Source organism: Ornithodoros turicata, chromosome 3 (assembly GCF_037126465.1).
Source record: "Ornithodoros turicata isolate Travis chromosome 3, ASM3712646v1, whole genome shotgun sequence".
NCBI lineage: Eukaryota > Metazoa > Arthropoda > Arachnida > Ixodida > Argasidae > Ornithodoros > Ornithodoros turicata.
Genome location: NC_088203.1, coordinates 2,051,507 through 2,065,530, shown reverse-complemented (window position 1 = coordinate 2,065,530; position 14,024 = coordinate 2,051,507). Strand labels below are relative to the sequence as shown.

At 46.2% G+C, this 14,024-nt stretch overlaps 1 protein-coding gene across 1 annotated transcript in view; it reads left to right on the top strand.

Annotated features, from left to right (window-relative positions):
* LOC135387827 (popeye domain-containing protein 3-like) overlaps window positions 1-13,377 on the top strand; it is a 30,165-nt gene extending 16,788 nt beyond the window's left edge. Inside the window, exons 2-7 of the mRNA XM_064616980.1 lie at window positions 6,762-7,025; window positions 7,419-7,688; window positions 8,447-8,574; window positions 8,664-8,765; window positions 9,306-9,700; window positions 12,941-13,377. Coding sequence (XP_064473050.1) covers window positions 6,903-7,025; window positions 7,419-7,688; window positions 8,447-8,574; window positions 8,664-8,765; window positions 9,306-9,700; window positions 12,941-13,065 — 1,143 coding nt within the window. The 5' untranslated portion in view covers window positions 6,762-6,902 and the 3' untranslated portion in view covers window positions 13,066-13,377. The remainder of the gene's footprint in view (window positions 1-6,761; window positions 7,026-7,418; window positions 7,689-8,446; window positions 8,575-8,663; window positions 8,766-9,305; window positions 9,701-12,940) is intronic.
* Window positions 13,378-14,024: the final 647 nt, after the last annotated feature.

Sequence of the window (14,024 nt, the reverse complement as noted above, 5' to 3'; positions counted from 1 at the left end):
TCCATTGGTGGTTAACTGCGACAGTGCCTTTTGGGTTTTTCCCTCGTTTTTCTGGCACAGATCTCCTTCAAGTCTGCCGCTACTCCATCTATACATCGCTCATAGCCACAGTTGCTTCGTGGTGCTTACACCGGGTGAAAAAGAAGTAGCTTCCCCTTGACAACCCATCCCGTCTCGCAAATGAAGCAGAAGACAAGCCATCGGTGGTACGAACACAGCTGGGTCACGGTTGAGTGATCTTCCATTATCACTGCAGGAGTTCTTTCCATGCCCGATTAACTTCCGACCAGTGACGTCAAACGAGGCAACCAATCGAAGGCTTTTCTTTCTCTTAAGCAAAATGTACGTGGGGCGGCAAGTATCCCCACGAGGTTGCAAAGCACGACTGATGGTATTAGCGTCACGTATGCGGCTTCGATCAACTCTCACTTGGTTGAAAACGATGTTTTATCACGCGCTGGAGCAGATTAGAAGGTTACGGTGATGAACCCACCCGCAAGGTGTGTTTATAACACCGATTAAATATGTCACGTTAGGCTTTCCTTTCAATCAGGGTGAGTTTTAGTGTATAGAGTACCGACCCGTTGAGGATCAACTTTATGGGTGTTTTGTTGTTGTTGTTTTTTTTGGGGGGGGAGAGGTCCGTAGACTATTCATTTCAGTTGTACTGTAGGGGACGTGGTTGTCTAAAATCAGCACTCGATGGTTTATCTCATCTCAAATCTCCAGGTGTTGCGAGACTATTTCTTTCGAGTAATAAACACGCGCAGCACCTGGTCCACTTTTCAAATACAATATTTGAACACAACACTTTCGAGCGCAACCGAGGTAATATGGGATGATGAGGTACTGACAGGCGATTTCAGCTAACCGTGTCCCCCGACAGTACGTGTAATTTATACGCGTAATACGATTATATAAAATTTCATCTAACCCATTAAGATGTTACCGGTACCACTCAGATTACACTCGATAGCTACCCTCGAATAGTTTCTGGTCTCGGTCGGGTGAAATGAAACTCTTAAGGGTGAACCGCATGGCACGAAAAACTGGCCGAAAACTGGCCGAACCGAAATCGGGACCGAACTTTTTTCTGTGCATCACCGCATGCTACCGAAATGCACTCCGAATTTCGGCCGAAGACTTCTGGCCTTGGAGAGCATCGCCTTTCAACCATCCAGGTCAATGAGATAATCCCTGTATTCAGAGGGGTAGAAGTCGCACACACACGGCAACAGTCAACCCCATCATTAACCTACGTCATCGTTGCTAGGGTTCTCCTTCCGGCTGGATAGCCAGTGGTTGCTTCTACTTTTTCGGTTGGCGTCACTTACCAGCTCGGAGGAGAAATCTGGCTTGGCCAGATCGGGCCGAATTCGGCACGGAATTCTGTTCTCCGAAAAAAGTTCGGTCCCGAATTCGGTTCGGAAAGAATTCGGACGCTTTTCGGTCCATGCGGTTCACGCTTTAGACCATTCCACTTAATATATACCACTAGCAAAATAAATAAATAATGTAGCCAGCAGTGTTTTCTGCAACGTACTAGAGCCTCTTATTCCGGAGCACAAGCCACATGCATTACCGGATATCCCAACGTGGGCTCTGCAGTCTCCTGACACAAGAATAATTGTTCCTGGACTGCCGGGAAAGAAAGATTATATACCAGGGCACGACCTCCCCCAGTTCAGTCTTGAGCAGAACAAAACAGCACCGGAGGGAGAATAATATGGTATGGTACCGGAGGCAGAATAAACGAGAGAAAAGGAAATAACGAAAAGATAAATAAATAAATGAAAACTTCACGGGGTCCATTCGGCACTAAGCTTTATCCACTTCCGATCTTCAGTTGCTCGCTGGATCATTTATAGTGACTCATGGTGGGCGTTACAGACTCTGTCTACCATGTTCACTGCGCATAAGCAGTACAAGACGTCTCGCACACATTGCAATTTTAAAAGGTGCAATTTTAAAAGGTCATGACATCCAATTGCAGTGGATCCCTAGTCACTGTGGTATTGCAGGCAACGAGGTTTCGGACGCTGCCGCACGCCGGTCTCTTCAACTCAGGCATGTCCAACTGATGCCCATTTACTTCACCAAAGGACACGCGGCGCTGAATGCTGAACGAATTTAAGCAACAAATGTGCAGCACCTCCTTGCTAACAGGATCTGCTCGGGATTCGCTTCTTTACAAGGTCGACCCAGGGTTACGCTTTCGAGCACCACCTTCCTTCACGCGACAAACGACGACTGTCCTACATGTCCTTTGTCACGACGACGTTTGTGACGATGTCCTACATAGGCTACGGCTCAATGTACCGTACAGCGCACGTCTTCTCTTCAAACTGGGCAAGTGTGACTCTCCGAACTGCAGTGACTGTGGCGTTGTAGAGGACGCAGAACGCATCCTTCTCGGGTGTCGAAAATACGTTGACACTCGAAGGGTTTTAGGGGCGAGCCTTCAACATCGCGAAACCGTTAGGTCCTCAGTCGCACGACAAGGCGCTGAGGGCACTTGAAGGTTTTCTACGTACAACTGGGCTTATGGACATTCTATGACTTGCTAAGTGTGTGCTGTGTGTGCCCTTCTTGTTTGACATTTTACACTCACTCATTCGAACCTTTTGAAGTACATGTTGCATTCCATCATTTTCATCTGTTTGTATTCACCATGTGTAGGCGTCCTGGGGTGGCGAGTCTGGCTTTGTCGCGACTCACACGCCTTTTTTTTTTTCTTTATCACACCACTATCACCATCGCAGCGAATGCTACCATTGATTAGATTGTATCAAGTAAAACACCGCATCGTGTAATGTTGCGCGAGACGTAATATGCCTTTGTGCGGTGTAGAACAATTTGCGTACATACGACGTTATTGTGGTCTGTTGTGCTTTTTCGTGCTACCTATGTACAATTACGGACGTTGATTTCCAGCGATTATGATACATATTGCGTTTCCATAGAGACGGGAATAAAGGCAAAATAACGGTCGCGCAATTGGATCCCCAGTCTGATCATGCGACGCAAATTGTTCCGCAGAGCCATTACCTCGCTTGATTGCCCAATCGGGGAAATCCTTTTTCCGTATTTTTCTTCGAACAACGCTAAAAACGTTAATCACTGCCGCCCATTTGTTCGCCATCGTTGACTCAATTTAGCTTCGATGGCGTGCCGATGCTGGCTACCCTGAATCTGCCGGTGGCGATAAACATCCCGGATGGGAGGAACGCTACTTTTTATCGTTACTTTTACTTTTTTTTTTTCTTGTTTTGGACGCGTGTGTATACATGCACTGTCCGAGGGAATGGCCATGATCATCTAACCTTTCCTCCCCCTTTTTTTTTGTTTTTTCAATAAACATATTCGCCCCCACCCCCATGATCATCGTCGTCGTCAACCCAGTTTCGCCTGTAAAGCGTGCTTTCGCTGCAGCATAACCATCATTGCGGGAAAGTCAGCTATACAACTTTTTCCAGTGGTAAAAACAAAGTCCTATTTTTTAAATCTGCGGTCAGCTGCGAAATGAGTATATATTTCGGAGCGAAAATAAGTTCAAGATACTATTCAGACAAAAAAACGATGCGATCGGCAAATATCGGGTAGAATCGGGTTGTACTCGAAAAAGTCGAGTCGCAAGCATATAATTCCAACGACATTTCAGTTCCCTGTCTTGGCGGTCCATTTTTGAAAGTTGAACGAATACTCTCGTTAGGAAGCAGCTTGTTCTGCCATTTGTTCTAAGATTGGTCTGATGATGATTGCGATCCGAGATGTTGATGCATCGCTTCAATTACGTAGAATGGTGACGGCTTCCATCCGTTTCACGAGCACGAGGATATTACGCTTAAAATTACGCATGGTGGAGAAAGTGTAGTTTCTTAGAAGAGGGAGCGAACGTGATTAGTGGTGCTGGGTCATTTCAAGAATCTTAATTGCGCCTTTTTTGCACTCACTCGGAGAGGTGTCTTCCATCCTCTGGGCACTCATTACAACGAAATTATGCGCGTACTTTCGACACCTTGTACTTCGTTTAAATTTCCTGACACTGCTTCCGGAAGTAAGGAGATTTTCTCTACTGTTATGCGAGTTATTATTATTATTATTATTATTATTATCCGTTATCTGTAAATCCGATCGTACGTATTCAACAAATGACAAACGCAATTCACCCCTCTGTTGATATCTTTAACTCCCATTCAAACGTTTTTAAAACTCTCCTCTTGCGTTCACTAAGTAACACGTGAAGTTTTTTTTTCTTTTTTTTCTTCCCCTTTTAGGGCTATGTCCTGTATATCTCTAAGTCTGTACTGTACGTATCAGTGTGAATATCTTCCTGTTACGTTCCTCTTCCTGAATATGTTATATTATGTTTTGTCTAATCTGTATATGTATGTATGTATCTGAAATGAAAATTGAAACACAGACTACGAAGGTACGGGAAGTAAGAAAAAAGGGATAATTTATTTACATTTAAGATACTTGGAATGCTAAAAGGGTTGTCGACGTTTCGACAGTGGCACTGTCTTCGTCAGGACTAAAGATGCGTAGCTGATTACACATTTCTTAAATAGGTTTGCTACATGACGTCATAATCGGTACGGGCACGCCACAGGCGTTTGCAGGCATATATATACATATATATGTGTGTGTGTGTTTGTGTGTGTGTGTGTGTATATATTTGTAAATACTGCATTGCTTGCGTGCGCCAACACCAAGGCTTCGGCTATTCTTGGGCGCATTAATAAAGGCATTATTATTATTATTATTATTATTATTATTATTATCGCGTCGCGTTTGAAGAGAGCTCTGCCAACATCATCTGTGTGATCACCCGCCATCCTGCACTCCAGTGTGTGTGGAGTTAATGCCATCAATCCAGTACGCTGCAATCTGTCAAATGACATATGTACGAAGGCCTTTCGATAAAGTACTGACATGCTACCAAACATGTACAACGCGGCTTTTAGTTTATGCCCCGCAATTTGGACATTTCGGGTAAGTCATTTTTTTTTTAAATTCCGTCTTAGCATCATGAAGCAGACGTGTACACACGTGGAAGGAATAGGTTACTCGTAGGAGCAGGTGCGTTGACTCCTGCGTCAACATACGTACGGAACGTCCGGCGGAAAACCCAGGAAAATCTCAGTCGGATTCGAGCTCCCAGCATGACATCATCAGCAATACATGGCGCATGTTTACCTTCCACCGTATACTTATTCTTCAAGTTTAAGGATCCAGGATGAAGGATAATTTATTGCACGCAAGGTTAAAAAATGCAGGTTTATCGGGCTTGTTAGGGCGGGCCCTGCAATACAGTCCCTGTACAGCAAACAAATACAAATTTGCAGCCAGTCGCTCATTCCGCAGCTTTGAACACTGCCAAAAACCACAACCAGCAGGAACATGTCGTAACCGAAGCGTAAGAAAGTAACGGGCTTCTTATTATTCCCCTTCCTCAATAGAAGCCAAGAAACATCCTCGTTTATGACGCAACTCAAAACCTTCCAGAAACGGTGTCTCCACGCAAAGTTTCATAACCAGGATCTGCGATCATACATTCCAACGGAGCGGAATAACGAAGGGGTGTCAGGCTTAGCTCCACACATTGTGTCACCAACATCCCCCTTCCCTCGATTATCTGCGGCGTGGGCTAATAATTACGATTATTATGCCTATAAGCGTGTCTGTACGGAAAATGTGTTTTGGACACGACCTACTAGATTATAACGACCATGTCGTGGGCACCCCTTCCCAGCGCCGCATTTTTGGAAGCTAGCGGTGGCGCTTCTCATCGTCCCAGTTATTGCTTCCTCAACTTCTACAATACTTTGTAGTTCACCTTACCTTAGTATTTCTGTACAAGCGGTGGATATTCCACAGATGTTTCATTCTGAGGTTGATTATCGTCATCATTCTACGCGTTTTCGTAGGAGCTATCGCTGTCGTCTGCTACGGTAGTCGTACATATGTTTCTGCGCGTTCAGAATTCAAATTTCCATCGTCCAATCGTGGCGTGCCGATGAGCAGCGCCCCTGGCGGATCGTGCGGACGGGCTCCTCATAGGGGTTGCTGATTGTTACATGGTCGTTATACAGATGGAGAGATGGAGTAAGGATAAGAGAGTGTGTGTGTGGGGGGGGGAGGAAGGGGGTAGTCTACGTACTGTGGCTATGATCGGCGTGCGGACGTGGACAGAAGAAGAGAGGACAGCAGGAAGGAGTGGGGGACATGGGGTTTAGTATGCGTCCTGGGCCGACTTCAGGGGAAGTCTGCTGAAAACACTCAGACCAGCATAGCCGGACTCGAGTCACATCCTAGTCTAGACGTGGAAAGCGATCATCCTAACCACTATGCCACGGGAGTTGCGTTTTCCTCTTTCTGTGGCTAAACAGCTTGTGTGACACACCTACTTGGATGATCAACGCTCAAATACGTAAGAACTGCAGTTGACGAAAAGCCCTATGGCGGGATGCGAGTGGTCAGCTCCGTGTCGACACGACCGTCGATGTACAGACAGACAGGATTTGCGTTCGCCCTCTCCACATGCTGGTGGCCATGTACGCAGGACAATGTAGACATAACACGTAACAATTGGGGTCATCTTGTGACATTTATATGTTAATGGTTACAGACACTCTGCTCCTTCCTGAAATGAGGATCATTTTGTACAGTGGTTCACCTCAAAGTTCTGTTTCAGACCCGTCGAAGCAAAAGTTGAATGCGCCATCACTATAAGTAACCCAAACGGCACCACCTTGCAGATGGCCAAGCGGAATAGCTGCCCTCATTACCACGTCCCTGTTCACCTGCACTGATACGTTGTAGAAGGTATTGTATCTAAGAAGGAACGACCCAGAGAGGGCCGAGGAGGAGGACGACGACCCTGATGCCGTGAATAGTCGATGGTCCACCATCCGGGAGTTGCCGGGGCCAACGCCAGCGTCAAGGAAGGAGTCCCGACGGCAACGTACCGCCGACAAGGCGGCTGCGACGCCTGGGAAGACGCTCAACACATCCTATGGCAGGTACACTATGCACGTCCTTACATTCCGGGACTCTTTCAATTCCGTTACTTTCCTATCCAAGTGTGGTGAGTGACGATCATAAGTGTTGGCTTTACGGTGTGCGTCGGTGAATAATGGCACATTCCATTCTTATGGCGACTTGTCCCCTGCCGCCAAGTTGTTGGCGTCCTCGGCCGTGTTACAACAATAGCATCGGTATTTTCCGTCGATGACTATTGCATCATCCTTGTTCCAATTGGTTTGATCTCTTCAATGACTATACTTTCGTTCCTTGAGACTTATAAGACTTCCTGTGTGGACGAGAATTTCTGAAGGAAGTTCTCTGTACGTCATCTATAGACTCCTTCAATGAGTATATTCATGATCGCAATTTGTTCCGCATTGTGTTCCCAGGGTGGTCAACTGTGCTGCGCAGCGGCGTTTCTGATACCTCACCGATGCGTCGCGTCGCCTCTGATTCTCCGCAGTCTGCTCACCATGAGTTTCTTGATGACGAGTGTCTGGGCGGGCCTGGTGGTATGCGCTCCCGATGTGCTCGCCTGGCACCTGACCTGCTTCATCGTGAATGCCGCACATGCCTTGTACCTCGCCTGGCAGGCGCTGCCTCCCAGGCTACCCAACGAACTACGGGGCCTCTACGACAGACTCTTCCTGCCTTACCAGGTACACTTTAGCAGTGATGACCAGTAGTTAACTACATGTAGTTAAACTACTAGTTAAACTATCTGATTGTAGTTAAAAAGTAGTTATCAACTACTTGCATAAATGTAGTGGCAACTACTAGTTAAACTACTATTTTAAGTAGTTAACTACAGTAGTTAGGTTTCTGAAGGCGCCAACTACTTCCGATTTTGACGCAAGCTTTACGGCACGATTGTGCTTCCGACTTTTACCTTGAGCTACTTGTTTGATGAGAACGGAGGTGCAGAGCAATTGTGTCGTGCATGTGTACTAAATCTTCACTTTTAATGCTTGTCTAGTGAAGCCTCATTTGATTTGTTGTGAAATAATTCTGCAACTTACCTAGTTTATCGCGTAGGCACAGAAAGAATCCCGCCGCAAGCATTGTATTTGACGATCGTAGCAATGGCTTGAGCCAAAATTTATTATTGCTTGTGATTCATATTTAGGTGTCCAAGAACACTACAAGGGATTGGTGTTGGTGGACAACGTTAAGTAGTTATAGATGTAGTTAAACTACATTGCAGTAGTTTTAACTACTCCCCCGAAAAGTAGTTGAACTACTAGTTAAACTACTCAATCACAAAGTAGTTAGTAGTTATAGTTAAACTACTGTAGAAGTAGTTAGTGGCCATCACTGCACTTTAGAGTAATAAGCAATTTTCTCTGTCTTTCATCAGAGAAACTAATGTGGTGCAGTGCCCTCGCGCACACTGATCCGGTACAATACACCTCTGCAGGTTGGAAAGAAACGATTTGCAACGATTGTCCGTGCTGCAGAAATCATGTCGCTGGACGGCGACCACAAGTACGCTGTGGAAGGCGTCTCACCTGCGGACCAAAAGGTTTCCATCCTCCTGTCCGGAAAGTATGTCTCCTCCTAGCTTTCTTGGCATGTAATTACATCGCGGGAGGACAGTCTAGAACTGCATGTGGACTCCCTTTTTTCTGCCGCAGGCTACAGGTAACGTGCGAAGATGTTCTTCTACACTACATACAACCTTTCGAGTTCATAGATTCTCCAGAATACGAGTCCTGCCCTATAGGTAGCGACAAAATTATTTCAGGTAAGGACCTGTCAGTTCAACGTTCGCATATCTCAATTAGAGCCTGGGCTCTAACACTGGCCGTCAGCTATCTGTATCACACGCGTGGAAGCGGTACTAATTCTACAGTACCTTTTTTTCTCTCCACGTACCCACAAATAATTGGTCCATTCGTGCGGGGAAGTAAATGAGTACCCTTTTCTATCTCTAGTGTAGATTCTATCCAGATTGATTGAATGCTCATTGATTTATTAGTTGAGCTTTACAGGTAACTATATTCACAGATCGATCGATCGATCGATCGATCTTTGAAGTGACATGAGCTCAAAACCGAACATTACCTTAAGAAGGGGAAGTTTGGCCGAGTTTGTGATACATAGTAAGCGCATCCGGATCTGTCTCCTGTATGCACTCCCCGGTTGTAGACGACCACTCTACCTTCAACGTCTTTCTCGAAAAAGTTGTCTCGACTCATGCTAAGAGGAAATTCTGCCCCAAAACGGCAGAAATATAAACTTTGAAAAGGGTACTTGTACAGTACGAAGCCCGCGACGTTTCAGGTGAGCATCACAGCGCAAGAGCCGTGCCGCTATCTTTGCTGGTCCAGACGGCGCCTTCACAACGTGCTTCGACTCAACCCAACGATGGCAGCCATTCTGCACAATCTGGTGGGCAGAGACATTGCGCTCAAACTTTACTCGCTGGCCGAGTTTCACCAGCTGGGCGCCGATGGGCCTCGGATCAAGGAACCGCCCGATTGGTGGCGGCAGACCATACCCAGAAGTCTCAGCGCTGACGCCGTGTACACGGGACCCAAGGGGAGGCTACGGTCGTTGGCCTGGAGGGCTTCGGCAAATGGGGACACCAACGACGCCCTGACCAAAGCACTCTTGCCCAGGCGATCAACGAAGACGCAAGCAACTGCAATGTACCGTGCTGGAAACGCGGGTAAGCTTCACGTAGGGGGCCGACTCTCTAATGCGTCTAGATTTCTTATCCAAAGGTATAGCATCTGACCTCGTGTGTCAATCACGGGTGACAATCGTATATATTATTTTCTTCCATTCTAAATTATTTTTCGTCTTTGCGACTGCAGAAGCTGAGCCAGCAAACATTCTTGAACCTGCAGTCCATTTCAAAACCTGCCACTTCTGTTCGATTCCAAACCGAACACCAACCGCGAAGACATTCAAATATTACTGGGATGATAGAAACCAGGTCGTACGCAAAAGAGGGGGGAGGAGGTTTAACTGTACGGAACTTATGACGTAAATTGTAGAGGCCGTCTTTCAGTTCTTAACCATAAATATTTTGCACGACACGAGGAACTGACAGCCAAGGGCATGGCAGGAATGGATCCAATGCGGAAGGATTGTGGAGGATCACGTGATACAATGCTCATAAGTAGATATAGCTGCAATCTTCAAACAGTTTTCGAAGGACCATTAATTGTTCCGTCAGTTTGCAGGCCATGGTCCAGTAACCGTGTATTCACACGGAGGACATCCTCACGGAAGATTCTAGTGGAAGGAAAAGCGAAAACACTGCTCACAGAGCCGAAGTTCCATCCCATCCCATGTTATGGCCAGCATTCATACGGCACCAGTCATAGCAGACGGCACTTAGCAGACGACACCGTCAGCGTCTTTCCCTGTCGTCTGCTACGGAATATCTTGTGGCTGTGTCGCAGGATATTCCCCACAGTTAGCAGTGTACGTGAAGACCACGACCTACTAGATTATAACGACCATGTCAGGCGCACCCCTTCTATGCGCCGCATTTTTGGAAGGTAGCGGTGGCGCTTCTGATCGTCCCAGTTATTGCTTCCTCAACTTCTACAATACTTTGTACTTCAGCTTACCTTAGTATTTGTGTACAAGCGGTGGACGTTCCACAGATGTTTCATTCTGAGGTTGATTATCATCATCATTCTACGCGTTTTCATAGGGGCTATATCGCTGTCGTCTGCTACGGTAGTCGTACACATGCTGCGCGTTCAGAATTCAAATTTCCATCGTCCAATCGTGTTGTGCCGATCAGTAGCGCCCCTGGCGGGTCGTGCGGACAGGCTCCTCATAGGGTTTTCTGATTGTGACATGGTCGTTATAATCTAGTAGGTCGTAGTGAAGACACGATGTTGAGTGCTCGCGCTCACGTGACAGCAGAAAGCCATGACTTTTTTTTTTTTTTTTTTTTTTGCATTCTCCGCTGTATTCCGGGAAATGTCCTTCGTGTGAATACACGGTAAACCTCTGAATCTGCTCTGCAAGGATGGTCCTCTACACGTCGTTTTTCTTTCCTCTTTTTTTCTTATTCTTTATAAAAAGCTACTGCTCAATATGACACGGATCGTGATCATCGTATCTTTTATATGAACTGAAAGCTTTTTTTTTCGCCTTCATTAATCATGTGCATGAGCAGTAGTCGCATGACGCTGTAATTTGTCGAGCTTCTATTCCCACAGCAATGCTTCTACTGGCATGTGCCAAGGTGCAGCCATATCGCATGATGTTCTCACAGGAACGATGCTTTGTGCAAACTTTTCACGCTCTTCTATGCAGTATTTGATGTATGATTTCTCTTCTCACGGTAGACACTTTAGGCAGTAGATACTACAGGGTGTAGAGAGATAAGCAGTTGCTTCTTCGCTTCACGCAGTGTTCCCTTCTTTCGACGGTCAAATGCGGCACAATAGCTCGGTTTCTGCTTTAATGTGCTGTAAAAACATGGAGGGACCTCGTTATCTGATAAAGCATCTATAGGACGAGTTTAATATCTGACCCCTACGTATGTATTTCTGTGAGCATTACTGCCCAAAAATGAATTGCCATGGCGTCATGGGGGTGTGTTTCTGCGAGGCCTCACAAGAGGCACGACCAAATTATCATGATCGAATTAATTTGATCACTTTATTATCAATTACCATTATCAAAGCCATGGCAGGCAGTTTCCTGGCGGTCCGCCTCATCACATAACCAAGTCCTTTCAGGCTTTTTCACTCAAATGAAATCGGAAAACGAGATTGTGCAAAGTTTGATCGTCGAAAGGTAGGCAGACATACGGCAGGAGCCGAAGAAACAACGTTTATCTTTGAGTATCCGGTATTAGCTACACACCGCATGGCGAAGACACCGCCCACCGATAGAAAAATTATAGTTACGTAGAAAACACGTAGCGCAACACACATTTTCAATTGACGACACAGGCTTTCGTACTTACCCAAGCAGCACAATGTACTGAAAGTCGAGTACAATAGGGGTGGACGGTATGTGTCTTATCAATGCTCTTTACTTTCACGGGTCTGTTCAAGGACTTCCACATACCCGGCCACCCCTTTTGCACTCGACTTTCAGTACATTTTGCTGCTTGGGTACCCAACACGATGTATGACGTAGCGTTAGCCATTCACCTTGTGGGAAATTCCTACCACCTTTTCGGCTCCTGCGCACGTGAGTGTGATAACAACGGCGTAACCAACTCTGCAAAACATAGCACGGTGACCGATCTTATCCCCGGCATTCGTTTGGTAGGCGTCACCATTTGAAAGTTGGCTTCACCTCATTATCGAAACGGATTTGGCAAGGCAAGCGGCTACAGCCGCACTAAACTAACCTAAAGCTATGCCTACCAGTTTATGATGTCTTAGGCTAGTTTAGTGTTAGGTTAGGTTAGGTTATAACCTAACCTAACCTAATCAGCTAGCCGCGCCCTAATCGCCCATCGAAGCGGATTTGAGGACACAAGGCAAGTTGCCACAGCCCAGACTAACCTAACCTAACCTAACCTATCACTAGACTAACCCAAGACATCATAAACTTGGTTAGTTTAGTGATAAGTTAGGTTAGTCTAGCGCGGCTGTGGCAGCTCGCCTTGCCAAATCCGTTTCGACGATGAGGTGAAACCAACTTTCAAATGGTGACGCCTACGAAACGAATACCTTATCTCCTTGTGTCGTATACAGCGAACACGCGACGCTATATCAGGGCTGCATGAATTGTGCCCAAAAGTTTTAATCAGAGCGCGTTTTAGACACGTTGAACCGGAGAGTTATGCCGGACAAATTCCGTTGTACCCTGACTAGCATGGAAGCGGGGCATTTAACGCCCCATTATTTTCCCACCCGTTATACACAATAAGGGCATGTTAGAAGGCACTGATGAGCTCTGCTTTTGCACACTGCTATCCCAGCAGGCCAGTCGTCGCTGTCCGCTTGCCAACAGCCCATCCAAAGATCAAGCATTGTGAGGATTGGACGCAACGGCAAGGTGGCTGCTAGTGTGCTTCCACAGGACATTGCAGAGACTTCGCTTTAGCTGCTCAAAGGCTTTGTATCCGTACTTACATTTTGTTGTATATAGCCCGTGCAAGAGAAATGTGTCGCTGAATGGTTACCAATGCTGATATGTTGCCGATATGCTGCTTTTTTGGTTGGTGCAGATCAGCGTGTTATGTCCATATACGATCCAAGTCTTTTCTTTACGTTGTGCGATAACTACAGCACAGTTCATGATATGTTCTCGACAGCCACCTGAGTGGGAAACACAACGATGCCTAGCAAACTGTAGTGTGCCATAGCCCGTAGTACACAACCTCGGGATTACTCGCCATGGGGGGCTAATGTTTGAGTTCGAGGGGAAAATGTCGTATTTACTAATTATGTTTAAATATTTATCGTAACGCGCGGGAACTGTTCAAAACGTGGCGCAGCAAAATTTCTGAAAGTACCAGCACAATGGGATGATACAAGATCTTCCTTTTTCTCCCTATTCACTTAGCTAAAACTTTCCCCGTGTAACAAAACTGGATATCGGACCATATACATGTAAGGGGCCACTCTATACTTTAAAAAAAAATTGAGAGATTCGAGACGATGTTTTAGTTGATTGGGAGCACGCAACGGAACCCATACTGTGATCAAGAGCAAAGTAATGTGCTTCGAAGGAACAGCTCGGTTCCGAAAACGCGATGAACTAACATCGCGTTTTCGGAACCGTTAATCGTGAACGCGTTGATAGACAGTTGATAACGTCACCGTGACGTTATCGTACATTTCGATGGCAGTGTGCATGCCTCAGACTCAGAATATTATCCGCACGAGCGCGGCTGAGGCAGTGCTTCGGAAGGCTACTATAGAAGGCGACTTCGGGAGCCACATTATCAATGGTTTATTAACACCCTCAAAGATTCCGCTTATCGGATCCCAGCTGATCGGGAAAATCGGTTTCCGCGCGAGTAACAAAAACATTGCAAACCCCGAAAATTCGCAGTATTC